This window comes from Echeneis naucrates, chromosome 16 (genome assembly GCF_900963305.1).
Source record: "Echeneis naucrates chromosome 16, fEcheNa1.1, whole genome shotgun sequence".
Classification (NCBI taxonomy): Eukaryota; Metazoa; Chordata; class Actinopteri; order Carangiformes; family Echeneidae; genus Echeneis; species Echeneis naucrates.
Window position 1 is genome coordinate 19,927,392 of NC_042526.1, and position 26,773 is coordinate 19,954,164.

At 38.9% G+C, this 26,773-nt stretch overlaps 2 protein-coding genes across 3 annotated transcripts; one reads left to right on the forward strand and one right to left on the reverse strand.

Annotated features, from left to right (window-relative positions):
* Positions 1 to 94: 94 nt before the first annotated feature.
* Positions 95 to 15,229, reverse strand: crabp1a (cellular retinoic acid binding protein 1a). The gene is made up of 4 exons (XM_029523318.1): positions 14,886 to 15,229; positions 12,154 to 12,332; positions 3,926 to 4,039; positions 95 to 398 (listed from the first exon to the last, which is right to left on the reverse strand). The coding sequence occupies exons 1-4, from the start codon at positions 14,953 to 14,955 to the stop codon at positions 348 to 350; spliced, it is 414 nt and encodes a 137-aa protein (XP_029379178.1). The 5' UTR covers positions 14,956 to 15,229; the 3' UTR covers positions 95 to 347.
* A 4,039-nt stretch (positions 15,230 to 19,268) lies between these two features.
* On the forward strand, positions 19,269 to 26,752 carry skic8 (SKI8 subunit of superkiller complex). 2 transcript variants are annotated; one of them, XM_029522804.1, is made up of 11 exons: positions 19,269 to 19,365; positions 19,709 to 19,757; positions 19,841 to 19,868; positions 20,358 to 20,463; positions 21,064 to 21,236; positions 23,326 to 23,474; positions 23,717 to 23,810; positions 24,159 to 24,252; positions 24,489 to 24,581; positions 24,922 to 25,000; positions 25,777 to 26,752. In XM_029522804.1, the coding sequence occupies exons 2-11, from the start codon at positions 19,746 to 19,748 to the stop codon at positions 25,864 to 25,866; spliced, it is 918 nt and encodes a 305-aa protein (XP_029378664.1). In that variant the 5' UTR covers positions 19,269 to 19,365; positions 19,709 to 19,745; the 3' UTR covers positions 25,867 to 26,752. The 2 variants fall into 2 exon arrangements, with proteins under 2 accessions (XP_029378664.1, XP_029378665.1); XM_029522805.1 differs by having other exon boundaries at positions 19,342 to 19,483.
* The last annotated feature ends 21 nt before the right edge of the window (positions 26,753 to 26,773 follow it).

Consider the following 26,773-nt stretch of genomic DNA (forward strand, 5'->3'; position numbering starts at 1 on the left):
TTAATATAAAGTCATATAATCAGGAAAGACGCTCTCATACTGTTTGTTCCAGTTTTTATTGTTTCCTGCCATGAATACTTGATTGATGCAATTGATGACTACATCCTATGTAAACAGCTAACACCAGGGTTGCAGGTATGGACACTGGGATGTCCAGCTACTGTACTGCAAACACTATAATACTCACTACAAGTAACCAGATTATTGACACTACATAGGGTTGATGCTTTCAAATTAAACAGGATACGTTGCAAATGTGTTAGCATGTTAGAATGACGGTCTTGTTGGGTTCAGTTGCGGTCCAACAGGATCTCTGCCATGTCCCAATGACGATTGCAGGTCAAGCTTCATTCCCGGATGTAAATCCGTGTGCACACAACGTCATCTGCCCCAAAGATCTGGAGGAAACAGAGAGATACCTTTTTGTTTTAGACACCTGATAGAAGATTCACACTGACAGACAGCTGAATAAGCTGCTTCCCATGCAGCTTCCAAGACCGCATTCACAGATCTGTCATTCAAACTGGATATATGATTAATTAATTTCACTTGTACCAGCTGCCTTGCAAGAAATACAAAAGCACCAGATGAATTATCGAGTGTTTGTGTGCGCGCATCCATTTGCATCAGGCATAAGCACTATTTCACACTAACTGTATTTCAAATATGCTGAGCCCTCAGTCCTTCCTGAGAACAACCTCTTTCACAATCTTTGATTGTGTTTCTGTTACCATATTGTTTTGTTATGATGATGGTCTAACTTCCATAAATTCAAATCTGGATTTGACTTCACAGTGAGAAAAACTATCCAACTAAATTCCAAACTGTATAAAGACAATGATGTATGTGTCACAAGATCACAGGCCAAATTTTGTCAAGGTCACCTAACTGTTGGTGATGAAATCAAAAGAAACTGCTTAATGACTAATTTATGCATCACTTAAATGCACAGGCTTGAGGTCCAATCTTTTGACGTGACACAATATTCTGATTTGAATCCAGGCTGATACAGCGGTAGAAAATCACCATGTCTGGGGGCTTTCTGGGAAAACAGATGTAGATATTCCGACAGTGGTAGTCGTGCTTTTTCCAGTTGCTCGTCCCAAAATTGACAAGTTGTCTAGGTGCAAAGATAGCTCACGCCTGTCTCTGAAAGAAGCTTTACATTTTCAAGAATTGTATTGAAGCTGTATTTGTTTAACCTGTATCAGGTTTTGTATTTTAATAGGCAGGCCTTGTTCATTAGCAGGTGATTTAATGCTGTAGTTTCCTAAATGATTAGGTTGATAGTTGAGTTTGAACATATGGCAGAGTAGTTAATGAGATATCATTTTTACCTGTGATTATGTGATATAGCAGTTGAATGACTCACCTGTGTTGTATTTGAGACTAAATATTATGAGACTGGACCAAAAGCAGCAGGAGCAGCCATAGTCTAATTTTGACAGTGAGGTGAGGACTATTTTGGGTGCCAGCAGAATCAGACTGTCAGATGCTGCTGCTTTACTCCCGAGATATTTTCTCTGCTTCTATCATAATGGTCCAAAGATAGCTGAAAATGTCTGGTGTTGTTCAGTGTTGATTTTGAAGAAGATCTTTGTGTCAAAACATTTTGAACTTTGTGAATTTTATATTAATTATGAAAGCGGTTGATATTTTAATCCAGATTTCAGTCTCCAGAGTTGAGTTCCAGGGCGGACTCCACACTGACATATAAATATAAAAAGGGCAACATTAAATACAAACTCAGCTATCATCATTTAGGAAGGAGTTCTGTATTATTACGCAGTTTTTTGTTTTGTTTTGTTTTTCTTTTTACTTTGGGTCAGAATAGGCCAACAAATGCACAACTTACAATGCCCCAACTTTGCACACAGGATTACAGTCAGTGCTCAAGTCCAAGACAAGTCACAGTTCATAGAAACCTGGATTCAAGATGGAGTACAAGTTCAAGTCCTGGTCTCAAGTGCTACAACACTGGTCAGTTGCATTCTCAACGCAGGCCTTCATATTTCTATTTATTGAGTTGTATGTCTATGTTCTTGTAATTCAGGATATGCACATTAATTCCATGAAAGTGACGTAGTCTGTGAACAGCTATCTTGGCTGTTCCAATTCAGGCCATTGTCTTCCAGAGACTTCATCTGAAGACTTAACATGTCAAATTTGGCTCGACTTGACTGTCATAACAACATATGTCTCCTATTTCCAGAAACCCTGGACCCTTTGCAGCCCAATCAATCCCAAGATTCACTGTGTGGTGGTAATGAAAATAGCATAGCAGCAGGAAACGGCAGCATGAGAGCCTGAGAAAGCCACTCTAAAATGTCAGTACTGTCCTCATTCTCTTGAAGTGGGACATGGCATGATGAGCACATTTGTTTGTTATTCCTGTCATGGTAATAAAGGCAGGTTGGATATACTCAGAGCCAATTTCATTCCATATATCTACAGCACGTGTAAAGATTACAATATAATGCATTAGTGTGACTTCTAATGAAATCCAGCATTGGGTTTGCACCAGCCGCAGCACAAACCGCCTGACTGAGAGTTGGGCGATGGTGTGACAGCAGGGAGACACATGTAGGCTCGACTGCCATCGCAGGTCAGCTGGATCAATTTCCATTAGTGCACGAAGGCTTCACAGCTGCTCCAGGGCAGCAGGGCTAAAGTGTCACCAGAGAGTCATCTCAGCTAAACGCTGGGAACAATTTCATACGGTCTGTCTCATCCTGAGCATTGAAGGGAGGAGTAAATCATGTCTCTGCTCCTCATGTCTGGGTTGTGATACAAAGCTCTGCAAACATCCTCTGATTTATTTTTTTTTCAGCGTCTAAAACTTCTACACTGTTGTTTCAAGCTTTTGCCTGTTTACATTCGTCTTACTAGCACTCGAGGACCAACAAAGCAGACCATGGGAGCGTTGAAAGCTTGAGAGAAGAAAACTGTGGAGTCCTTGAGAACCTTTGGTCTGATCCGTTGGTCTTGGACTGTTCCCCTGCACATCGTTCAAGGGGCCCATATTAATACGGCTAAATACAGGGGGTTTTACTGCAGTGTCAACGTAGCAGCTTCTCTTGTTCTCCTTTCACATGTCCCTGTGGGGTGGATGAAAGCTCGGCTCCTTGGGAAACGGCCTCTCTCATTTCCTTTACTGATGAATCTCCAGGGTGACTTCATTCACTCCTTGCCTCATTTCATTAACTATTTCTCTAACATAGCACACTAGCTACTTGAAGATGCCATTTTGATGGACCTGATAACTCCAGATCCTCCACAAGTGCAGGCCGAGTACAAATTAGCTGAAAGAACATGCAGGGTTTGGATGAATTCAATTTCTGAGCATCAGACGGGTGCTAATACAGATCCCACATGACACTGAATTACCTTCCCTTTTGGCTTTTTGCAGGACTTTTTCTATTTCATTTTCGAGTTTTATATTTCAGTTATAAAATTAAATTTCAAATTGGCTTCAGAAAAACTAGCTGGACCTACAGCCTAGTCTATGTATTTTTTTGGAATTTTAGGAATTTTAATAATCAACCTTAATAATCATCCACAAAATGGTTTTTGATCAGTTATCAGTTGCTTTATCACACTTCCTCCTCATTTGCAGAGCGCTTTGTCAAATTGTTGCATCTGGACATAGACCTGCATTGTAGCTTGTAGTTTGGTAGATTGGTTCATTCTCGCTTTTTATTGAGAAACTTTGCAGCATGATTTTCAATGATGAAAAAATTCTAATCATATTAATGTATGTCTGTAAAATGTTACGTGTATTTAAAATGTGTAGCTAATTTTATCTTTACACAGACCTCACAAAAGTGAAGTTTTTGAGAGTTGTTAATCTTGGGTACGAAAGTGTTTTCCTTTTGTTCAGTAATTTATTAAGAGGTGAGATAATGAGTCATGGCTGTGAGCTCACCAGAGTGAGCTCATCTCCGTTCAGCTCTCGGGTCCAGTAGGTTTTGGGGCCGTGGCCATCAACCAGAGTCTGCTGGCAGCGGATCTTGTTCTCTGACTCCCAGGTGGCGAGGCTCTGAAGGGGGAGGCACAGCAAAGCGTCCAGGTGAACATGGTGCGAAGGTGGATCTTTACAGGACTTTACAGCAGAATTACAGATTTTTGTGTATGAGGGAACTTCAGAGATGAGCTCTGACGGTGTTGTCACAGTGACACACTTCGGAGGTTGCAGAGCAAGGTTTCCAGCTCAGTGTGTGTGTGTGTGTGTGTGTGTGTGTGTTAATCACATCCCCCATTAAGTGTTTGTCTCGTGCATGTGGACATGGGTGAGACGAGATACAGGGTTGCCCTGTTTCTACTGATCAACAGGTGGCAGGCAGACATGACTACAAACCTGTAGCCAATACATGGAGTTGATGCTGAAGTTAAAACACAAAATGTAGCTTTAATGAAATATAACATTTGGTTACAATAAAACTTCAACCTCTGAAAGTTAATTGGCCTTTTTAATCTATTTTTATTATTCTTTTCATTTACAGAGATTTTTACATTACAGAGAGTTTTTCAATATTTATACATCGCAAAGTTCACTATGTAAAATTTTTGTGGTTCAAGGGACCTCATTAACAACAGTTAAATAAACAGATACAGCAATAGACACAGCAGAAAACCCGATTCTGCGACCTGACACTTACCTAGAAATGTGAAAATAAATGGAAAACATTTCAACCTCAAAATGCTATATTCAGGTGGGTTACTGAGTTACTTTTAATGGGAACTCTTAAATTAACAAAATAAAAAATTTCTAGTTGTGGAGTAGTAGATGTGGACAAAACTTGTCAGAGCCCTGACGTCAACCCCATCAAACACCTGTGAGAGAATGTGGAACAGTCTGGTCTGGACCCTGTCCCCAGGCATCAGGCATAAAGCTGCTGAAGCTGAATGGAGAAAAAACAAAAAAAAATCCCTGTTGCCAGGGTATAAAACGTGGCACAAAGTCTGTTAAAGCTGCATACTGTTCACACAATGTTCAACTCTTAAGATATATAAAAAGTATAATATTGAATGTGTAATAAATCTCATACTTAGTAAAACTGAGTGTCTCCACAGTCATATATTGTACGGGCGAACAAAGAAACATGCTATTAAATCAGTGACCTGACTGAGAAGAAAAAGAAAGAAAACCAACACCAAATCCTTTGAGCACACAGTCCTGTCTGCTAATTCACTTCAATAGTTCAAATGACTTCAGCAGGATTAGTCAGAGTTTGAACCAAACTCAAATTGCCTATCAAAGTACAGGGTTCATAACGGATCAGGACAAAGGTGACCCTGTGCCACTAATTTGTCCTAGCAGAAAGGATTTGTCATTTTGGTGAGCTCACAGTCTATTAAACTCGCTTACGTTTCATTACTTCATCTATCTGCTGTCAACCAGGCTGCTCTGCCACACCAGCAGTTTGGGTAAAATGCTTTTTCCTTTTTTACTTCGGATTGAGATGACAGATGTGTTCCCACTGTCATAAGATTAATAGATTAAAGCTTGTTAATTAGCCATCACCTGCAGATGTGAGTTTTATCTGACTCACTAACTTATGAAAACACATGTTACACAGTTATTTTAAGGGCTGTTCACGTAGTGATTCTGATTATCCAGCGCAGATGAAATATGTTTTTCCTCTCGATAAATCCAACTTTTTGCTTTTTAGCATATCACTTTGAGTTTATAACCCCAGTCCAAAGCCTGGGACTGATCAGAGCTGTCGTTGTTTCATTCAACTCAAGCACAACACCTACATCCAACAAAATGAAACTGAAAGAATGAATGAATACACATGTATGTTTTTATGATGTTTTTTTCCCACAAGTATTTTCTAGCAAGCTTTTGCATTTTTATAGACAATGAGCAATTAGCTATGACTCCATTTTAGTGTCAGCATCAGTCAGCCTATGACTTGGATTGATTTTCTCTCATTCTCTCTATTGTTCGTTACCTCACACACAAATTTTCTCACACATAGTGTTTCTCTTCCCAGATAACACAAGTGAGCTTGTGATAACATGCATTTGAACCCCCCCCCTTGCGTTTCACCTATAAGACTATCTCATCTGCCACCTATGGCTTTTGTTTGGGCTCTCACCCTAACCCGAACCCTGACCCCAGCAATATTTAATTTCCTGCCCGATTTAAAGTTTTTATGTTGGGCTTCACAATGTTTCTCTAACACACAGAAATAAGACAGTAATTTCCACCTCTGTACCGCTCTATTCCTACAATGTGATCACATTTCTCTCCCGTCTCTCCTTCTCAGTAGTTTATGTCTTAGCCTGAGGTAACAAAATCTGAAACACAGTAGCTTTTTATCTGATCAGCTCATTTTCTTTGCCCAACAACAAATCTTTATAGCTAAGACAGTGCAGAAATGTTGTAAACTGCACTTCCTCAAATAAACACCCAACAGCTGAAAAAAAAAGTTAATTGAAAAAATGATCTTTTTCTTGAATAATTGGTTTCTGTTAGAAGTTTGAGCTATGGTGAAAAAGTTGGGTGTTTGTTATTTGTTTTTGATTTTTTTTTTATCAGGGTCCCTGAATCACCTGAGGACGTGTCAGCCAGAGCCGACTGAATTCTTTACCCATTCAAAGCAACTTCAGTAGCTAACAAATGTCAAAAGTGAAAATTTAATACATTTACATCCTTACTCTTTTGCTTTAATTTACTTCTTATTCAAAAGCTTCTTTCTCACTAACTGTCTAACTATTCAGTATTTGACACGAGTGTCGTCAAATTCCCCTTTCCATTTTTCCTTGATGTTGTGCCAATTTCCATCAAGGGAAAGTGGTTTGACACTTTGTCTTCCTTTTTACTTGGTTATTCTGCTGTGTATTTACTTTTTTCTCAATATGAAGGGTAACTGATATGTGATAGGCCTCACGTGGGTAGTGGTTGTTGAACACTACCCAGCCAGCCATATTTTGATTTCCTGGCTCAAAGTTTAAAGGCCTTAAATATTTCATGCTTTAATTTGCTGAAATTCATCCACTGGCTTGTGTGTATCAAAACTTGAGACAATTTCAGTGGAAACTGGAGCAACAAAGTCATTCAGCCCCACGTCCCGGTGCCTTTCATAGTGCTCACATGTAGAACATGTGAGCATTTCAAAGACATAATCCTTTAATTTGTAAAGATTGCCAAGAACAAATGTATGATACATTTACATGCACACACGCAAGTCATGCATTTACTTTCAACAATGTAATCAGTTATTCCTAAGTTTATTGGAAAGAGCTAAGTAGTTCTACGTACAATGGATGAAACAGACAAAAAAAACCAAAATAAAAAAAACATACCAGTAAATCGTGCTGAGTTTACTCTGGGAAAAAAAAACAACATTATTTATCTCTGAATGCAGTCGTCTTCACAAATACTAAACTGGATTTTCAGTCATTATGTTTGTCAACAGAGAAATATGATAAGTTTTTGTGTCGTTTGTTAATTTGTTATTCTGTGTCAAAGTTGCCAGTTTGCTGCAGCTTGCTACGTTATTTTCAGCAATGCTCCAATTCAACCAGAACTGAAACTGTGCATGACAACACAGTTGCTGCTGTGTCTTTTATATCACACCAGTTAAATTAACCTGGTGCAAGGAGCAAACAAGGACCTCTTTCCTTGAATGAAATGAGACTCCATTTCTACAAACAGGGCTGTGGATCTCTGCCTCACTGCTGACACTCTGTCAAGATAACAGAAATTTGGCTCTACAGTTTTCCTCTCCCTGCAAAAGCCTTTCAAGATCCACAGAAGAGACCAACCTCCATCATCCGGACACAAACACAATGTTGTCCTTGTCCCTTTGCCAGTTTACGATTCAACTCTTAGGTTTGTGATGTACACAATATTTTCTCGTTCACACAGCCTGCCTGCTTCCAATTTCTTTCCCAAGTCACCATTGCAGGTGACTGATACTTCAAGTGTATCTCTATGGCAACCAGTTGAGTTAACAGATCCCATTTGTCAAAGTCTCTCTGCCCAGAAGTGATTTTCTTTGTTGGCTAGAAAATGAAGTGTATGCACTCAGGTGAAAGTACTGCAGAATTGCCATAGATTTCTTGATGAAAGTCATGTTTCAGTATAATTCCTCTTAAACTGCACCAGAGAGCTCAGACTCTTGTGCATATTTTTGTGTTTCATCCTGTTCAAAATGGTCTCATTATGACTCCCACTGTGCACTAAAGCTGTCTGCTGTCTGCTTCCCTGTCGTCCCCTGTATGACTGACAAGACGAAGCCTTATCACCTCCCCTCCTGGATGTGAGAAGAGGCTGTCTAATCTTGCTGCGCTCTCACAGATTAACAAGAGCTCTTTAACCTTGTGGCGCTGTTGATTGGCCCTCTGCTCTTCGCCAGGCACGGATCAGCATGTAATCCCTTTAACCACGGGGGCAGCTGGACTCAGCCAAAACCCATTTAGCCCTCTCCTACCAGCCACTCTACCTGAGACTCCGTCAGCACGCTACAGGGCTCCCCCTCACCCCTGCTGCGGCACATGTGCCAGCATCACTGGGCGCTGCCTTCTGTAGGTTTAACTCCAGTCTTGTATGCGAAGCAGTATAAGTAGCACAAAGAACCACAACATCAATAATTTCTTTGACTGAAATAGACAAAAAGTACAGAACTGTCAAAAACAATTGAGACTACTGAGCAATTTTTCATTGTGTTGACTTGTGTCACATTGAATATGAAAAGATGACAAATCAGATTTTCAGGTTCTCACCCTTGACATGACAGTGTTGTAATTATCAGATGAACAATGTTTGTCAGTTAACATAAAGTTAACACCAGCATTTCATATTTAAACAATTCCTCAAAGGACTATGAACACTTTCACAAGGTTTGTCTGTGGTGACAAAATCTACAGAGAACCAGATTGAGTTCCACCTGCAGCATTTCGGTGTCACTCAACTCAGTGGAAGGAAACAATAAATTTTTTGTGTCCAACAGCAAATAGCCAAGAGGCAAAATTGGTGACTATCTGATGAACAAAGTGGAGCAAAAAGTGATGGATGTACCCCTCAGAGGTTGGTGGAGACCAAAACAGAGCTAAAAGAAAGTGAATACTGGACGATTTCTGTACTAAAATCTTTACACAGTTCTAAATTGTCAGTGTTGTGCTTACAGGTTGTTCTAATGTGACATTGATTGGTATCTTTTATTACAGTCATCTTCAGTACCAGTTTTGACCCTTTGTTTTCAGTCTTCATCGACAAAGCAATAGACAGTTATTTACAGCACGTTGAAACGTACACACTTTGACCATGTAGGCATTTTTACCATTTCAAATTCAATATGTTGGACAAGGCCAGACTAAACAAGCCCATTTTTTTCTGTAGGCGAATGCTGTGATGCTGAAGCTCAAATCCAGACAAAAAGGATGAGTCGTCATGTGACAAGAAAATGACAGTGAGAGCCATCTAGCCCTGCCCAGTACCCAGCATGCCCCAGGGCACAGACAGAAGGAGCCACAATGTCTCCTGGGATCTGAAATAGGTCATGTCTGCTCCCCCTGACTGCAACGCAGAGTTCAAACTATAAAACAACAGGTAGACGCAAAAATGCCATCTTTTATAAGCATCAGGTATATCTGCAGTTTTACGTGTTAAAAGATGTATTTTAGACAAAACACACAGATCAGCCACTTAATCAAAACCATACAGGATCCAGCTGGACATCATGCCTCAGAAAACACATGAATATTATTGGCTTAATATGCACTCTGTTACACATTTTCCCTTTCCATGTGTAATATTTCTCTTCTCTTTTCCAAAAGCACTAATGTCACAGTTTTCTGCTGCCCAGGAATGTTGCAGGATACTAATATTTTAGTAATACGTTGTAAGATTGCAGCAGAAATGCTGTAGCCTTTGAAAACATAATATTTGTTTTGACTGGGCAGTGGTCCTGCAGCCGAGACTGATGCAGTACCTTCCCTCATGATCCTTCAACAGAGCAAACTGTACACTTTTCTCTCAGCACAATTATGATCCAGTACAAGTGAGTTGAAGCACTGTAACAGTCCAGCTGACAGCAGTATCACCAACTCAACAGTCACCTAATGTGATCGTGAGTCATAAATTGTTACAAATTATCAAAAGATCAGCCTATCTTCCACAGTAAAATAAGAATTTCCTAGAAATGCTTTAGTCCTCTGATGATAGATGGATGTGTCAATAATATCAAAAACACACATTATTAGCAGCAATGCAGAGCTCACTTATTCCAGACTTGTCCATAGTTGCTTTCTTTTTTTCACTAGAGGATGACGGGTTGAGAAACTGCAGGCTCATATCTACCCTGTTGGACTGTCCATTAGCAAGACCGAGACACTATAGTCCTGCCAGCTGCAAAGTTTTCACCAAAAAGGAATCTTTTTTCCAAAATTGCATCTTTTCCACAAAATATTTCTGTCTTTTAAGGGAAAATGGCTGCTTTCTGTATTAAATCTAATTCAGACAATCACACAAGCTACAGCCTCCTTGATAAGACTGAAACTTCATATCTGTTTAGTTTCTTGGATACAATGTTAACATCTAAAATACTTTTCTCAAACAGCCCCACAGTTAACTTACATAGTGGTAATGAGAGAACAGTAATTTAACGCTGCATTGTGTTAGTTAATAAATTGTTTTCTCTTTTTGTGTGTGTGTGTGTGTGTTTTATCTGTCCACTTGTGTTGCAGGACATCACTAGATTATGTCTGGACCTTGTTCAGCCACTGTATCTTAACTGACACTAAAGTGACTAATTTATGTCAAATAGAGTCAAGAATTTCAAACTATGCAATCATCTCTGAGCACATATGAACACTGGAGGGCAGCTCAGAGTCCACGGTCTCTGACTTCGTAATAATGTGTGTGTGTGTTTTATCTGTCCACTTGTGTTGCAGGACATCACTGGATTATGTCTGGACCTTGTTCAGCCACTGTATCTTCACTGACACTAAAGTGAGTCAACCAGACCCAGGTTGCCGGGCGGAAGATGATAAACAGATTACATCTGAGTTGAACTAGAACTCAGAGATAGTTAATGAGGGAGATTCCCATTACCTGAAGTGAGTCAGCAACAAAACATCTTGTCTCAGCACAGGCCTCTGAGGACACAAAAGAGGCCAAGAGAATCTCAATGATGTGAACCGTTTAGAGGAATTATCACATTATATGTCCATAGATGTAGAATAAATTGATGGTCATCACTTCAACATCAGCAACCTGATAAGGTGGAACAAATACATGGATTTTGGAAAGAAAGTGATTCAGAGTATGTCAGTGCATATTTGTATAATATGTATATGTATGTATAATATAACACGTCATGTATAGTTCAGTATGTCTGCCAAATACCTTGTTAATGTGTGCTAACAATGACTGTATGGTAATAAATGGCTTTACCCAGAACTAAGGACTAATTTATGTCAAATAGAGTCAAGAATTTCAAACTATGCAATCATCTCTGAGCACATATGAACACTGGAGGGCAGCTCAGAGTCCACGGTCTCTGACTTCGTAATAATGTAATTAGCACAATTAATTAGCTTCCATTCATTTATGTATAGATAAAGATTCAGTGGCATATTTTGTGGAAAAGTAGGGAAATTGACGAGTGTCACTTGTGTGGCACTCGAAATTTTCGCATTGTGTTGAATTCGTTGCATATTTATTTCATCCTTTCAGGATGTTTCAAAGCCCCAACCTATCATATCAATGGAATAATACACCGCCTTCAGACTTACAGGTCATTTTCCCTGCAGGCCACTCAACTGACAGTCACCAAAGTTAGAATGTGCAAATTCCACATAGAGAAGACCAAGTGGGATGCATAACCTTCCCTCCAATCACTGTACCACCATGCCAACACAATAATGGTGCATCATTTTCAGAAAATGAATGTGTCTTTGGTGCTTTCTGTGCTATTTTATATATAGAGAGATTCTTTCTGCTAGGAGATGATGTAACATGTAATGTTCTGAAAAATGGAAAGTACTTGCTGCTGGAGCTAAATAAATAAATAAGAGAGTATAAAACTGTAGCTGTTCAAAAACGGTCAGCAGATAATGTGAAGTACACTTGAGAGGAATTAGTTTCATCTTTTGGATCTGACTGAAACTTGTTTTTATTCTACCTTCTACCAGATCTACCTTGCACTTTCGCCCGTCCACCGTCTCTTCGTTGAACTCTTCGCCGATGTGGAAGTTGATCTCTGTGGTGCGCACGCTGGTGGACGTTTTGATATAGAACTGCTCACCGTCCTGACGGATTTCCACGTGAGGGTTAGAGGCCGCTGCCACAGCCACCTTCCTCAGCATGGCGTTCACCCCTGAGAAGGCATGACAGCAGGTACAATTAGTGTGATGTTTCACTGCCTCAGCGAAGAAAATGACTGTATTATATTATTGGGGTCATTGACTCAGTAATTACATCTTGTGGCTTTTTTCGACTAACGCTCTTTTGATTTTTGTAATTGAAAAAAATTGAAGCAAAAACAGTTGTTATTTTGATATTTACAGCTATGTATTGTGATATTTTACATATTTTTTATATTACATATAAAAAACTGTTTATTTTAATTGATGAACTGAACATTTTTAATGTTTTTGTGTCCATTTTATTCTGCCATAATTAAAGGCTTCCATTGTTTTGCTTGCTATTGGCCACAGACATAGAGTCACAGATTTTTTCACTAGCCATAAAATCAACTTTAGTCATGAGCAAACTCATAAAGGAAAAATTGTTACTGGGCAACTGAGACATTAAAATTTTTAATATTTTGTTTGAACAAAATCTAACTTATGTGTGATACCAATCGGCATAAAAGAGAGATAAATGTTCCCTTGTCTTTCTATTCTGCTCTAACCTCAGCCCCACCCAGACTGAGGCGTCCCCAGGCCTTAATGCTATGTGTATCTCTGTATTGTGGACAGACACAGGCTTAAAAAAAATCTAGATTCACAGAAAAAATATGATGAATGTTCTGTGGCTCTGACAGAAATCTCAACAATTTCTCAAAACTGGGAGAAATCTGGAGGCTGTTAAGGATTATTCGGTCCAGTCTGGAAGAAAAAAAATTGAGGATGTCAGTGCCTCTGTTTGTCTAGGGGCTGTAAATGTGGTAAGTATGGGCTTGTTGCAACACTTTGGTTGGCCATCTGGCTCATGTCCTTCCAAATTATTTTCTTGTCCTATTCTAGTTTAATGTATAAAAAAATCTATGATTTTGAAAAAAAAAAAAAATCAAATATTCCTATTAATATTTCAAAGCTTTCATTTATCTTGAAAAGAAAAAAGATCCTTGTAACCCCAAACCAACTTTGATATTGTGTAGTATATTGCTTCGATATCTTAGAGCTGACCCCACCCATGATCTAAGGGGTCGGGCCATGTATTTTTATTACACTAAAAATGGATTAACGTTAGATTTTTCAGCACTTAAAAGAAACCAATTGTGTGAATATACTTCATACTCATCATCTTAAAGAAAAGCTACCAATAACCAAACACCAAACACCAGGTTTGCGCAGGTCCTGACAGGGTCCCCATTAACTGTGACAAGTCTTACAATTTATATTTTAACATTCTTTGATCTAATGCAGATGCATTTGGTTGCTCTCATGTTGCAGACTAGGTGTCTTTTCATTTCACACTGCTGAGTTCACTCAGCACGTTCATATCTGAACCCTGGATGTAACAATTCCCTCCTATAGTAAAGAAACCTCAGAGTCAACGGATAATTATGAAGACATTGATGGAAAGTGGTGGCTCGCTCTGCAGCACTGGAATCCACATGAGCTTCCCATCACAGCTCTCAGTTGGTCAGGCCCTTATGTAAGAGCGGATGAATGATTTGCCCCGGCAGATGTAGTTAATGTGCCCATGAATGGATGAGGTGCCAAACTCTGAAATTACTTTTATGATTCAAAATTGATAAAAAAGTGATAAAAAAATCTGATCTTTCAGTTAATGAATTTTATTAAATTTTATTTAAAGAGTATTTTTGATGGCCTTTTTGATGGCAACAATGGTGCGTGTCTAGTTTTTCATGTGGTTTACAACCACAGATCTTGGCCCACCTCTGAAATCTAACTTTCACAGCCTCGCTGTACCTCTCAGATTCATAATTCATTTGATTTTGTGCAATTTATAAACAGCTAAAACAACTGGGCATTGTAATTTTGTAAATTAAACTGAGTGAGTCCAATTTTGCAGATTTTCACTGGCTTTATAAAGCTTGAAAGTATTAAATAGCACAACACTTCAGCTGAGTTCAGTTTGGTGTCAAGATTTCCTGGAGAGTTGTGGAGGCTGCTTGCTGTACTCTCATTGGGACTTCTCCCGAAAGATTTCAACATTATTCTAAAGACGCCATGCCTTCTCTGTTTCAGCAGTGCCGGCGTGACGAAACACTGCAACACAATTGAATGACCCAGTTAAACTGATCCAAACTGAAATCATCACAATCATCAGTTAAGACCAGGATAAGGCTGAAAAAGAATGAAAAAAAAAAAGGGACACGAGAACAACACTGGGCTCCAGAGACTTTCCCTGGCATTGCTAATGCATGCCCCACTTAAATGCTTAACATGAATAATGATGCCCCCCCCCCCCCCCCCATCTCACAATACCACGTCTGTTTAGACTGGAATTCAGCATCCAGTGTTTCATATCTCCTGTAAAGCCGAGGGCTTTCCCTTCAGTAGCGTCTCCCTGTAGCTTCTCCAAACAATAAGATGTTGTTGGAAGTCAGGCATGCTATTCCCAAAAGAACAAAAGCAGCCTTTTTCTAAATGGACATGATGGATAGTCAACCTCATGCAGGATGTAGTGCTGGCTGTGAAGGAGTGAGCGAGGAGAAAAGGGATAGGAGAGGACTTACCCAGGGCTTTGAGAAGTTCATCAAAATTGTCACTCTTCTTCATCTTCCAGGTGCCGGCAAAGTTAGGCATTTCTGCTGAGGCTGAGTGCAAAGACTGCAGAGAGAACCTGTTCCACACTCTGATGTCTCTCTTCCTGTCGTCCCCTTTCTTGTCTGTCTCTCTTTGACTCTTTCTTACCCTCCTCCTCCTTCCTCGAGCTACTGTCTCCTCAGCGCTGGGCTCAGCCTCTCGTTCACACTGTTACACACGAGCCTTTCTCTGGGCTTCTTCTTTTATTTATTTATCCACGCAGCCAGGGGCTCTCACATACACAGACGCACAACACAAACACAGATTTCTGTTGTGTCCTTGCCCGTGTGTCTCAATGTGCTGACTGCAGCCTTGTCTTTAGCTGCTTTATAGCTACTGTCTTTAATGGGAGTCAGACAGGGCCCCTCCCCCTGAAGCTGTGGCCCATTGATACAGTGGAGCAAGACTGATGTAGCCGCTCTCTCTGGAAATCAAATTCACTCTTTTAAAGTGTATTTATGGATGTGTTTCTATGGCTAGAAACAACCCCATCATGAGAGTTTTTTTCTTTCTTTGTCATTACGTTTTCTTTCCCCAACAATGAAGAAGGAGAAGAAGAAGAAGAAGAAGAAGAAGAAGAAGAAGAAGAAGAAGAAGAAGAAGAAGAAGAAGAAACTATTTCATTTTGAAAGTCACAATATTATATCACTTTTTTCAAAATTAGCATTTCAGGTTTAAACTTTTTTAAATAGTTTAAAACTTGTTTAAATTTTATTTAACCCCTTATTGCAGAATATCCACACATTTGTCAGATTTTCTTTTTTTTTTTTAAAGATACTGAGACAAATTTAGGCCAAAATCACAAATTGACAACTTTGTACGCACACATACACACACACTGCTGTTAAGTATGGAAATTTGTAATAGTTTGAACCACAAATATTTCTAATGATATATTATATAGAAATATAAACGTAATGCACAAAAACATGTTATTAGATACAAATTACAACTCAAATATACTACAGCGCAGATTCTGTAGTAAGTTTCTGGGTAGCCACAGTTTACCTGCCACACATAAATCACAGTTATTTATAATTTATACAAAGATACATTCATCTCTAAGAATCCCCAAACATCATTTTGTTGTATGCCTGCAAAGGCAACTAAAACACCCTATGCCTTATTAAATATATATTATTATGCAAATGTTGTCAATTTGGGGGGTTTCACACACTGAACTTACAGTGTAACTCCTACGCTGTTTCCACAGTTCCTCTGTTGACTTTTCTCTGTTGGCTAAATGAGATATTATACTGAAAGTTAGAACAAATTGGCCTCCAACCAATCTTGAACCACAAACATGGATCAAAGAGACGCTTTATCGTGCTGATGATGAATCATTTAGATGTGTCCCTGTTGAGTTCCCCCCAGGCTTCAACAACAAACAAGGAATTATTTATTTATCATGTTGTATCATCCAATTGTATCCATTATTTATCAGTCGAGATTATTGTGTAAAGTGGAATCAGTGTAATCACTTAAGTTAGTTTTTTTTTTTCACATTGCTCAGTTTGAATGAACCATGAAATTTCTTGTACCAGGTGCCCTTGAGCAACTGTTCAACCCCAAACTCAACTTCAAGCAAGCTGAAGAAAAAGAAGAAGAAGAAAAGGAAGAAAAGACCTGCAGTCAATGCATCAACATAAATTATCAAAGCTGTTCATGTAAGTATATATTTTTGATATAATGCACTGACCTAAACTGCAATATTTCACAAGGCTATTCTAAACAATTGTCAGATCAAAAATAATTTCCATCCAGGAGATTAAAATGGCTCACCCTTCTTAGAAATGGACACTTAGAAATTATAGTTTCTAGTTCTGTCTCTTCCACTCACACAGTTTCTCAGGTCCTATAATCAGACAGTCCTGAACATTTAAAAGCCATAAGGGGAAGATGAAGATTAAATAAGGGGCTGACATGTTTAAGGACTTTTTACAGCCTTTTCCCATTTGTCTTTTTCCCCCAACCTATTCCTAAAATAAGGAGCAGAATTACAGAGGTACTTGATTCAGATGACTTTGATCAAGTTTCCTGAACATAATATAAGGGCAGAACACCACAAACAAAACATCACAATCATTGATTTTGGAAAAAAAAAACTGATAGGAAGTGCTAAATGTCTAAGACAATAGTGAAAGAAAAAGATTATATACTGCTGCAAAATTTTTTTTAACCACTTTGCATCATCTGTTGGGTATATTTTCCACGAGATATTTCTTGTAAATGTGTATTGTAGTATATTGTAAATTGATAGATTGAAACAGAAGAAGAGGTAGAGGAGGACAAGCATAGAGGCAGGTGAAGTAAGGGCCACAATTGTGGCATATTGTCATTCACAGCCTCATCAGTCATGGAAACATCTCATAGAGAGAACAGAATTGTGATTCAACTGTGCGCACTGTACTCTGAAACTGGACTGCTTGCATTTTATGGGAAGTATGGCCTTGTGCATTTTTCATCATTGTCATCTAAAATGTACCCCAAGTTTAACTCGTTTTGACAACATAAGCATTTCGACTAAACAGTGACCAGAAGAGTAGTCATTGTGATGCAACTGGCATGATGTTTGATATGAATCAAAAAGGTAAGGTAAAAGGTAAAAACCTTTGAGAGACAAAGCTATACCAAAGCTTTGATTTTGTTTTTATTTCTGTTTTTCATAGCTTAGGTTTTTCCAATCTTCATCTCTCTTCATCTCTTCATGTCTTCATACGAGTACAAGTATGAATAAACAAGACAAAACAGACATACTTTCAGCATGCCGCTGCTAATGCAATATTGTCAGGCTCATTACCCACCATTATTTCCCTGAAAACACAAATTAATCACGTGGCTACAAATAGCAGCATAATTGTCACTGCTGCCAGCAGGACTAACAAGATAAAATGTACAATTGCATGCAACAGATCTAGATTTATTGCATTCATAATTTGGAAAACATGCCATAACGTGATATTTTTCAGTGCTTGTATACTCGTGCTTTCTTCCCAATAGCTGATAAAAACATCAGTAAACACTTCAGCTTTAATCTACGTTAAAGTGTTTGCTAGCCTTGATAATTCAAGAACTTGTGAATGCAGGTGCATGTGAACTTGAGTTTTGGTGAACAATTTTGCTGGCAGGATCTCAATGATGTGTTGATACAATACACGGCCGTTTCTTAGATACAGCTATGCCCAGCTTGCCCAGTCAGTATCTTTCACCAGTTCCTTATATCTGTCTGCTGCACTATGTTGTATGTTTTACCAAGGCTTTAAACCAACCATCAATAGTAAAATTATAATATTATACAAAAAGATCAGAGTTCAACTGGAGTGCAAGACTATGGTTGACTATGGTTTCATAAGCATATAAGGATCCGTTGGTTTTTACTTTGACTTTGATCAATAATAAACATTTTCATTGCACAACTGTATAAACCTGGATTTCTTTTGAAAACTAGTCCCTCTGTGCTTCTTCCAGCCCTAGATTTCTATGGGGTTAAATGAAGAATGGTTTTCTGATGCATTTACTGAAATGTCAAAAATGATGAGTGAGGATGCGGGGCTTGGCTATATTCTAAGGGATTATATATTATTCAAAATATCTGCTACAGGAACTGCAAATGGCTAAAAGTACAATTATCTGGGGGTCTCAAAAAATCCCACCAGGCTCTCTCTGTCTCTCACATGCACACGTGCAAACACACACACACACACAAAGTCATGCACTGTTTTAAATAGGCCCTCTCTCATCTTCCTCATTATGGTCAAAATATTGGGGCAATTTCCTACTTATTCCCCACACTCATGTTTGCCTTCCTCTGTGTGTCAGATGTTTTACTTTAAGTCATTAGTATTGTTGTCAAAATATACAGGAAGCTCCTCTGGAGACATATATTTAGGATATTGTGGCAGTTTAGGCACCTTCGAAGAGGTGTTGCAGAGAACATTTGGAACATTTAGTGTTTCAGTTCTTTTGCTTCTATCTGGTCTGTGAAACAAAACCTAATAATATAATGTAATGTCACTGAATTTGAAGTGGGATTTAATTAAAACACTTCTTAAACCCTTGAGAAATTTGGATGGATAATTCCATTACATCAGTTTACTAACTAATAAGATTAACTTTTCCTTATTTTATTCTCATATATGTTTCACACATATGCATGTAGTTATATTGTCTATGATTTCTGTGTGGATAACTTCCTTTTATCCAGTTCAACATTTAAATCATAATGATAATGATCAACGTTCGGTCTCACTCTGCTTTTCCGCCACCATCCACCGGAGGCGATAGTGTTACTCCCTTTATTACCAAACGAAGAAGACAAACTCCGGAAGTAGAGCTATTAGTTATCATGGCGTTTCACATTTAAATCAGCGAGCTCCAGAAATTCGGCGAAACACATTTAGACATTTGAAGGTATTGAAGTTGTTGTTGTTAAACTTGCTGCAGTTCATTCGTCTAAAGAAACGAGAGTCTGATGTTAAAGCTGTAAACGTGACTTTGTTTTGAAAGAGCTGCAGCGCTGTTAGCCGGGGTAAGCGCCGCTAGCTACAGTGTTTCAGCACTTTGGTGCATTAATAATTGTCAGGCTACATTTGGATTTTACTGTCTCATTCCTGAACCTCAGTAACATGTTTTCTAGTTGAATGTGGGTTGTTGTTTTGTCTAGTGAAAAGTAACCCAGACAAACGACACCTATTTTTATTCAGTCTGCTCATTCACTCTAACGAACTAAATGAAACATTAATGTTGTTTGCAGGTTGAACTAATTTAGCTGTCTCTCCTGGACCAAAATAATGAGCACCCAAGTAAGATACAAGTTCACTGGTTTCATATTGGCTCTGTTTCCTGGATGGATGAGATTAACTGTAAACTTGTGTTCTGCTTTCAGTACAGCATCCTTTTCAAGCAAGAGCATGGTGAGCGACAATATTAAAATGTGCCTCATTTCTAACTTAGTAAATAACTAATTCAGAACTATTTCCACTGGATTTTCATCTGATTGAAATTGTGGTGATTTAATGAAAGCATAAATAAACTTTCATTAACTCACCACTTGAATAAACCAAGCGATCTACCAACATGTTAGATCACTTGGGTTATTTTTCTTAATCTTATTAAAGTCCTTTCAACCATATTTTTAAGTCAATCTCACATTCAATGCCTTTACTATCGAAATTTTATGAATGAACATCTCCAGTAGCACCACTAGCATTAGAGCTGAAAGCTACAAATGCGCTATGAACTCGAACTAATAAACTCTAGGTTTTGGTATGTTCATGGGATTTGTTGACCAAAAATAAATACTTTTCCTGCCACCAGATTCTGTTCTGCTAGGAAATATCACTTTTGCTTAACTACGTTTTATCTTTATTTTTTTATTATTATTTTTTTTTCCCCTCTGGTAGCACATGACGATGCCATCTGGACAGCAGCGTGGGGTAAAAGCGAGGCAGATGGGTCAGAAACCATTGTCACTGGATCACTAGATGATATGGTGAAAGTCTGGAAATGGTGAGTTGGTGGTCTTTTTTATGCTGCTGCTCTGACCAATTAAACAATAAATACCAACCACTAACTTCTTGGATTTTGCTAACTGTCGACCAATCAGCTGCCTTTCAGAGTATTCAGAGGAGAGAGTATGGATTGTGACCTCTGCAGACTGCAACAGCATGCTGCACTGCCTTTTTCGAAGGCACAACTGTGCCTGCACTCTGTAATATGGCATACATTACTTACTGGCAGAATAGAGGTGACTTTTATCATCTAGAGAACCCTATGATCAATATATAAGTGGCTTATAACACACTATCAGAGGGAGGTATGAGAACATTAATTAATTCATTCATTCAGCATTTGCACCTTCGAAGAATCCCATGCAACCCGGAAATTTGTTGCGGGGGATTCTGGAGCCAATCTCACTTCACATTGGTCGAGGGTGGGGTACATCCTGGACAGGTCACAAGTCCATCAAAGGGCGTGTTTCAGTATTTCAAGGATTTATTCATATCCAACAATTATTGTAGCTCACGTATTGCAGTTTCAGTGAAATGGAACCCAGATGTCCTGGTTCACATGGGAGTAAAATGTCTCTGTGCCACATTGTTAATACAGGTCAGATGAGAAGCTGGAGCTGCAGTGGACTCTGGAAGGACACCAGCTGGGTGTGGTGTCAGTGGACATCAGTCACAACGGAGCCATCGCCGCCTCCAGCTCTCTCGATGCTCACATCCGTCTCTGGGACCTGGAGTCAGGAAAACAGATCAAGTCCATGGATGCTGGACCAGGTAAGCCTGGGCCTTAGACTATAGCTGATATGTTGATATGCCTATATGTCATTGTCAGCCTGTCGGGAGCAGCAGCTCTTCTCCCTGCAGAATGTTGTTGTGTTCTGCTCTGTGAACAGTCAACTTACAGCAGGAATGATTTGATGGACCTCTTGACACACCTCACCTGTGTGAGAAGGAGCAAGAGATTCATGTTGTAATAGCTACGGGAGCTGAGATGGAATAAAAGACTCAGTCCACCTTTGCAGCAATATATTGAGGGAGAAAAGATTAAATTTATAATTAATTTTTTCTTTGATTGTTATTAAGTATTTGTCCTTTAAATGCAAATGAATGGAAGTTTTGCTTCTTTTTTAAATCATTATGATTGTTTACTTTTCACCTCTTATTTACATAACTATCAAATGAAACCCTAGTGTCCAAGTGATAGCTGACTGCAATATTCCCACATGTATTTTGTTATACTATACTATAAGACACCATAGCAGCATGTTGACAGTTGAACAGAATAGGCTATAAATTGTTTAGTCAGTTGACAGAAGAAAAGACGTTTGCGATTTCCTTCATTTTCTAAGTAAAAATGCAAAGCCTAATCTCTCACCCCCCCCCCCGACCTGTCCTGTTCAGCAGCTAGGGCAGACAGTATAAATGCTCCTGGTGCATTGTTGTGCTGAAACAGTTTTACTCTGCAAAGGAGTCTGACATACTCCTCCTGTTGCCATCTGTGATTAACTTTATTGGCAATGGTATTGGTTTATTGGTAAAGCTACTGGGCTGAGGCTTAGGAGTGGATAGAAAGAGAGAACAGAGACAGAATAGGGAAGACAGGAGTTGGTGAACACAAAAACAACAGCAGCAACAATATTAACAGAAACAATGATATCATTGGTTGCCAGAGCAACACGCCCCAGCAACTCCCAGAACACAGGGAGCCCCAGGGAGCCCTCTGGGTCCACCGTGCACGGCGGGCTCCCCAGCTGGAGGCTCATGGTCAGGGCACCCACTCCCATCCACAAAGAGGAGGCCAAGGTCTGGGTTGATCGCGAGACCTTTCTTACATTTGGAGGTATAGGAACAGAGATTGTTAGATCTGTTGTAGACAGTGTTGACTTAAATTTAGACTGTAGTTTAGGCGGTGAAAGCTGTAACATAACATAATATACAACATAACATAAAAAAACATAATTATTTCAGCTTAGTTGTGCGAAATAATATCTGCTCATTATTTTGCGTCAAAGTGAACTGAGTATTTTTAGGTTTTAGATTTTATGTTGGATGAAAAAAAACTTTTGATTATGTTGGTTGGACTTGACATCTTGTTAGATTTTAAGAATATTACTAAAATCAAAAAATATTTTTCGGTTCAATCCAAGTTTGAGGACCTTCAGCTTTTTTGGTGATAGATGGAAAATAAAATATGTCACAAGAGACCATAAATGAAGCAGTATTATTTTACAGAGATGGCTTGTAAATAAATCATATTCTCCAGGTGTGAGAATATTGTTTATTACAGACTCCAATTAAAGTTTTTTTTGTTTTGTTTCTTTGCTTTTTTTGTCAATACTAACACCAGAGACCAGAGAGGAAATTGTCAGCCAGTTTTGTCTAACAACAGGACAGGTTGTCCAGCCTGCAACTTTTATTTTTCACTCTTATCTTTGAAGAACCCCACACCCAGAAATTTCTATACCGTTGTGCCTTCTGGCCTGAGCTGTATTTTATCTAAATACCATTTCACCTTCCATAAGTGATCCTCCATTTCACTCAGTGGTTGTTTCGGGATTGATGGATTATTTTCTTCTCTGTTTGAACATACCATACCATTTTTCAGACAAGACATCTGTATGTTTAAAATTTTTTTTATTTTTATGGCTTTACATCATAATACTTAACAGTCAGCAGAGGACAAGTTTTTTTTTTTTCCTTCCCTTAGTACAGCTAGAGAAGTCAGAGTTCCTTATAGTTATGTGTATCAAAAAATATTTTAGAAGTACGTTAAAAATCATAAAGTTTGCTGTAGACAACCCTGGTAAAAGAATCTGTACAATCAGTCAGATCTTCCTTTTGTGTTTCTTTCGCTCCTCCTCAGTTGATGCATGGACGGTTGCCTTCTCCCCAGACTCCAAATACATCGCGACAGGAAGCCATCTTGGCAAGGTCAACATCTTTGGTGTGGAAAGTGGCAAGAAAGAATATTCCCTGGACACTCGAGGGAAATTCATCCTGAGCATAGCTTATGTAAGGAACCGTAAATTGTCATTTTGCACAGATGGGCGGTGTCCTATCAAACCCAGCGTCTCTGAGGACTTACTCAGATGAAACCTCACCACCTTGACTTCACAGTAACTCATCTTGAGTATTGTTTTGCCTCAGTCACGTCATTAACATCAAGGTTCCTATTTGTTTTAACTTTTGAACTTTCCCGTGCAGGTCAGGTTTTTTTTGTACTTTCATAGGTTCTATTCTAATTTGTTACTCAGAGTCCTGATGGAAAATATTTGGCTAGCGGCGCTATCGATGGAATCATCAACATCTTTGACATCGCCACCGGAAAACTGCTCCACACGCTGGAAGGTAGATTCAAATATTGATGTGCATTATTTACATTACAAAGAGGTTTAAATTTCTCTTTTCTGTCAATAGTGTATTTTGATTCAAAGTTAAAACACTGTTTTGTATGTCAGTTGGAAATTCTTAAAAGTTGTTGAATTAATTTTACTAAACAATTGTTTTGTTTTTTTTTTTTAGAATGTATGATAATATATATTAAGTATTGTTTGGATAATCTTTTTAGAACTTAAATAAAATTGAATCGAAGACTAAGACAATAACATAACGCCGTAGATTAGAATTTTAATTCATACTCTGAACACTCCCCCCACCCCTGTCTCCCCCCCCAACCCCCACCCCTCACCTCCTCAGGTCATGCCATGCCCATCAGATCTCTCACCTTCTCCCCTGACTCCCAGCTCTTGGTTACAGCATCTGACGACGGCTACATTAAGATATATGACGTGTGAGTTCACCTGGCAGCTTGCTTTTCATCATGATGTCAGTTCTGTTTCTTTAGATAAGATACAACTTTATTCATCTCAAAGATGCTCAATATATATAGAAAATAAAATATGCAAACACATAACAAGGAAGAAATGTGGCCACAGTGTTCCTATGTTAGAAATATGCACAGATACACAGACAGAATACAGAATGACCAAAAAAACTTTGGTCTGCTTGAAAAAATTTGTTTTGCAGGCAACACGCCAACCTGGCCGGTACACTGAGCGGCCATGGATCCTGGGTTCTTAATGTTGCATTCTCCCCAGATGACACCCACTTTGTCTCAAGGTAAATCTACATCTCAACTTCCGGTTCAGCTGCAACTCTATTAGATTTGCGGCTGTCTTGGGTACATTAACATTACACCTAATTTTGTGAAGTTGAAGAAAAGGAGAAGTTCAGAGTTTTTGCTCACTATGGCATTAGTGAGTTAGTGTGCATGTTTCTTGTGTCTACTTTCCCATGCTTTCACTCCCACTGTGCAAAGCTGCTGTCATCTGAAGCTGTTTTTCAGACATAATTTCAGACATAGAGCCAAGAAAAACCGAGCAGATCAACAAGACAAAGTTTAACTCTGACCGGAAACTGCTTAACATGTCAAATGTTCTGTCTGCTCTGCCGCCTCCAGCTCGTCTGACAAGAGTGTGAAGGTTTGGGACGCCAGCACCAGAGCATGTATCAACACTTTCTTTGACCACCAAGATCAGGTGACAAATCCGGCAGTGCTACTCTTCACTGTGTGTTACCATCAAATTCAAAGTGAGAAAACCCATCCACTGTTTTCCACTGGAAATCAATATGGCCAATGTGATTTGCTGGCCACTCACGTAACCCTGGTCTGATGTTTCTGCTCAGGCAAAACCAATAATCCCAGCTGTCATTACATCTCCGGTTGCAGATGTCTGTGGGGAGTTTTTTTAATCTATTCTCAGACAAAGCGTCTGATTGATATTACACATTTCCACGGAGAGGAGATCAGAGTCGGTTGAGTCTACTATATTGTTTTTGAGTCTCATCATTCTGTGATTGTGAGCCAATTAGTGGTTCTAGTTTTGCTTCTGCTTCTTCATTTGTATGGAACATTTTTTCAACCCTTTTGTTCTTGGCGGTCTACTCTCTGTGCTGCTCCTTCTATGATGAAACAAGGCTTTCTATTGCGTTTTTGGAAAAAAAAAAAAAAAAAATTAACAGCTTCCATGAGCACCAGTGTTTACCTTGGAAACCTATTTTCTTTATGCAGTTTTATACTTAAGCGATAATTTGTGATGGAAAATTTGAGAATTTTGTATTCAAAATTTTAAAGAGCATTTCACAGGAACAATCATGTTTTCTGTAAATGTTGGATTATGTGAAAGTTTCTCCATATAAAAAAAGTTTTATATTTCTGTCCTCTTAGTAAAGGTTCAACACAAGATAGCAAACCTGTGTCACTCATGCAAAGCGTTATTGAAAATCATATCTGCTCTGCTCCGGTTGTCTTCAGGTATGGAGTGTTGAGTACAACAGTACTGGCTCCAAGATCATCTCAGCTGGAGACGACCGTGCCATCCACATCTACGACTGCCCCATGTGATGAAGGGCATCCAGTACAGGCTGCATGGAGGAGGATCTTCAGATCAGTTTACTCAAATCATTACCAAGTTATGACTCGAGTCATAACTTGGTAATTGAGGGGGGGGGGGCAGATTTTAAATGTCATGGATTATTTTGCACTGGCCAACTTTGGTCAAATAAAAGTGTTTTTTTTTTTTTTTTTTTGTACTTTTGGTTCTCTTGCATATTTTTAGTGCATCATTTGAGTCATTCAAAATAAGCTTTATTTCTGTCTTCCAATTTGGCATCAGAATTTTGCAAGGCATGTAGTTGTAAATAAAGTCAAGAGTTTTATAGATACTCCAGTGCTTCTCTGGCAGGCCTTCCTTTGTGCTCAGTGAAATAATTTCAGGTGCAGCAACCTGTCTAGTCTTCAATTTGCTCCAAAAGGCCACATCACTCCTCCATTCATCAGTCTACACTGGCTACCCATGGTCAGTAGAATCAGGTTAAAGTCACTATATTGCTGAGAGACTTCTGGATCGGTACCATATGCTTTATTCATTCTTCCTTCTTGACCATTGTGATCCTCCATGAATGTGATCTCTCATCATCCCTGGAAACAAGGCCATGCTAGTCCAGACTTATTCTGGTCTGTGGTCTGTGGTTTGTGTTGGTGAAACCAGCTCCTGATTCCTATTAGAAGAGACATGTCGGTCCTCTGTCTTTAAGAAACTCTTGAAAACTTATTCTGAGCAAACCTCCTTTGTTAAACCCTAGCACAACTGGCACTTCAGTTGAACATAATTAACAAACGTATGATTTAATATTTACACTAAGACCTTTGCTGCACCAAAGATGTATCACAAATGTAAGTCATTTTGGATGTGTGTGGTGTCTGCTTTACTCTTTAATAAATGCAATGTTAAAAACAATTTGGTACGGAG

Coding starts and splice junctions, on each gene's coding strand:
- crabp1a (XM_029523318.1), bottom strand. CDS start 14,955: ATGCCTAACTTTGCCGGCACCTGGAAGATGAAGAAGAGTGACAATTTT. Junction 12,333..14,885: donor TGAACTTCTCAAAGCCCTGG/GTAAGTCCTCTC, acceptor ATGCCTTCTCAG/GGGTGAACGCCATGCTGAGG. Junction 399..3,925: donor ACGGAGATGAGCTCACTCTG/GTGAGCTCACAG, acceptor TGTTTCCTCCAG/ATCTTTGGGGCAGATGACGT.
- skic8 (XM_029522804.1), top strand. Junction 19,869..20,357: donor CCTTTTCAAGCAAGAGCATG/GTGAGCGACAAT, acceptor CCCCTCTGGTAG/CACATGACGATGCCATCTGG. Junction 20,464..21,063: donor ATGGTGAAAGTCTGGAAATG/GTGAGTTGGTGG, acceptor TTGTTAATACAG/GTCAGATGAGAAGCTGGAGC.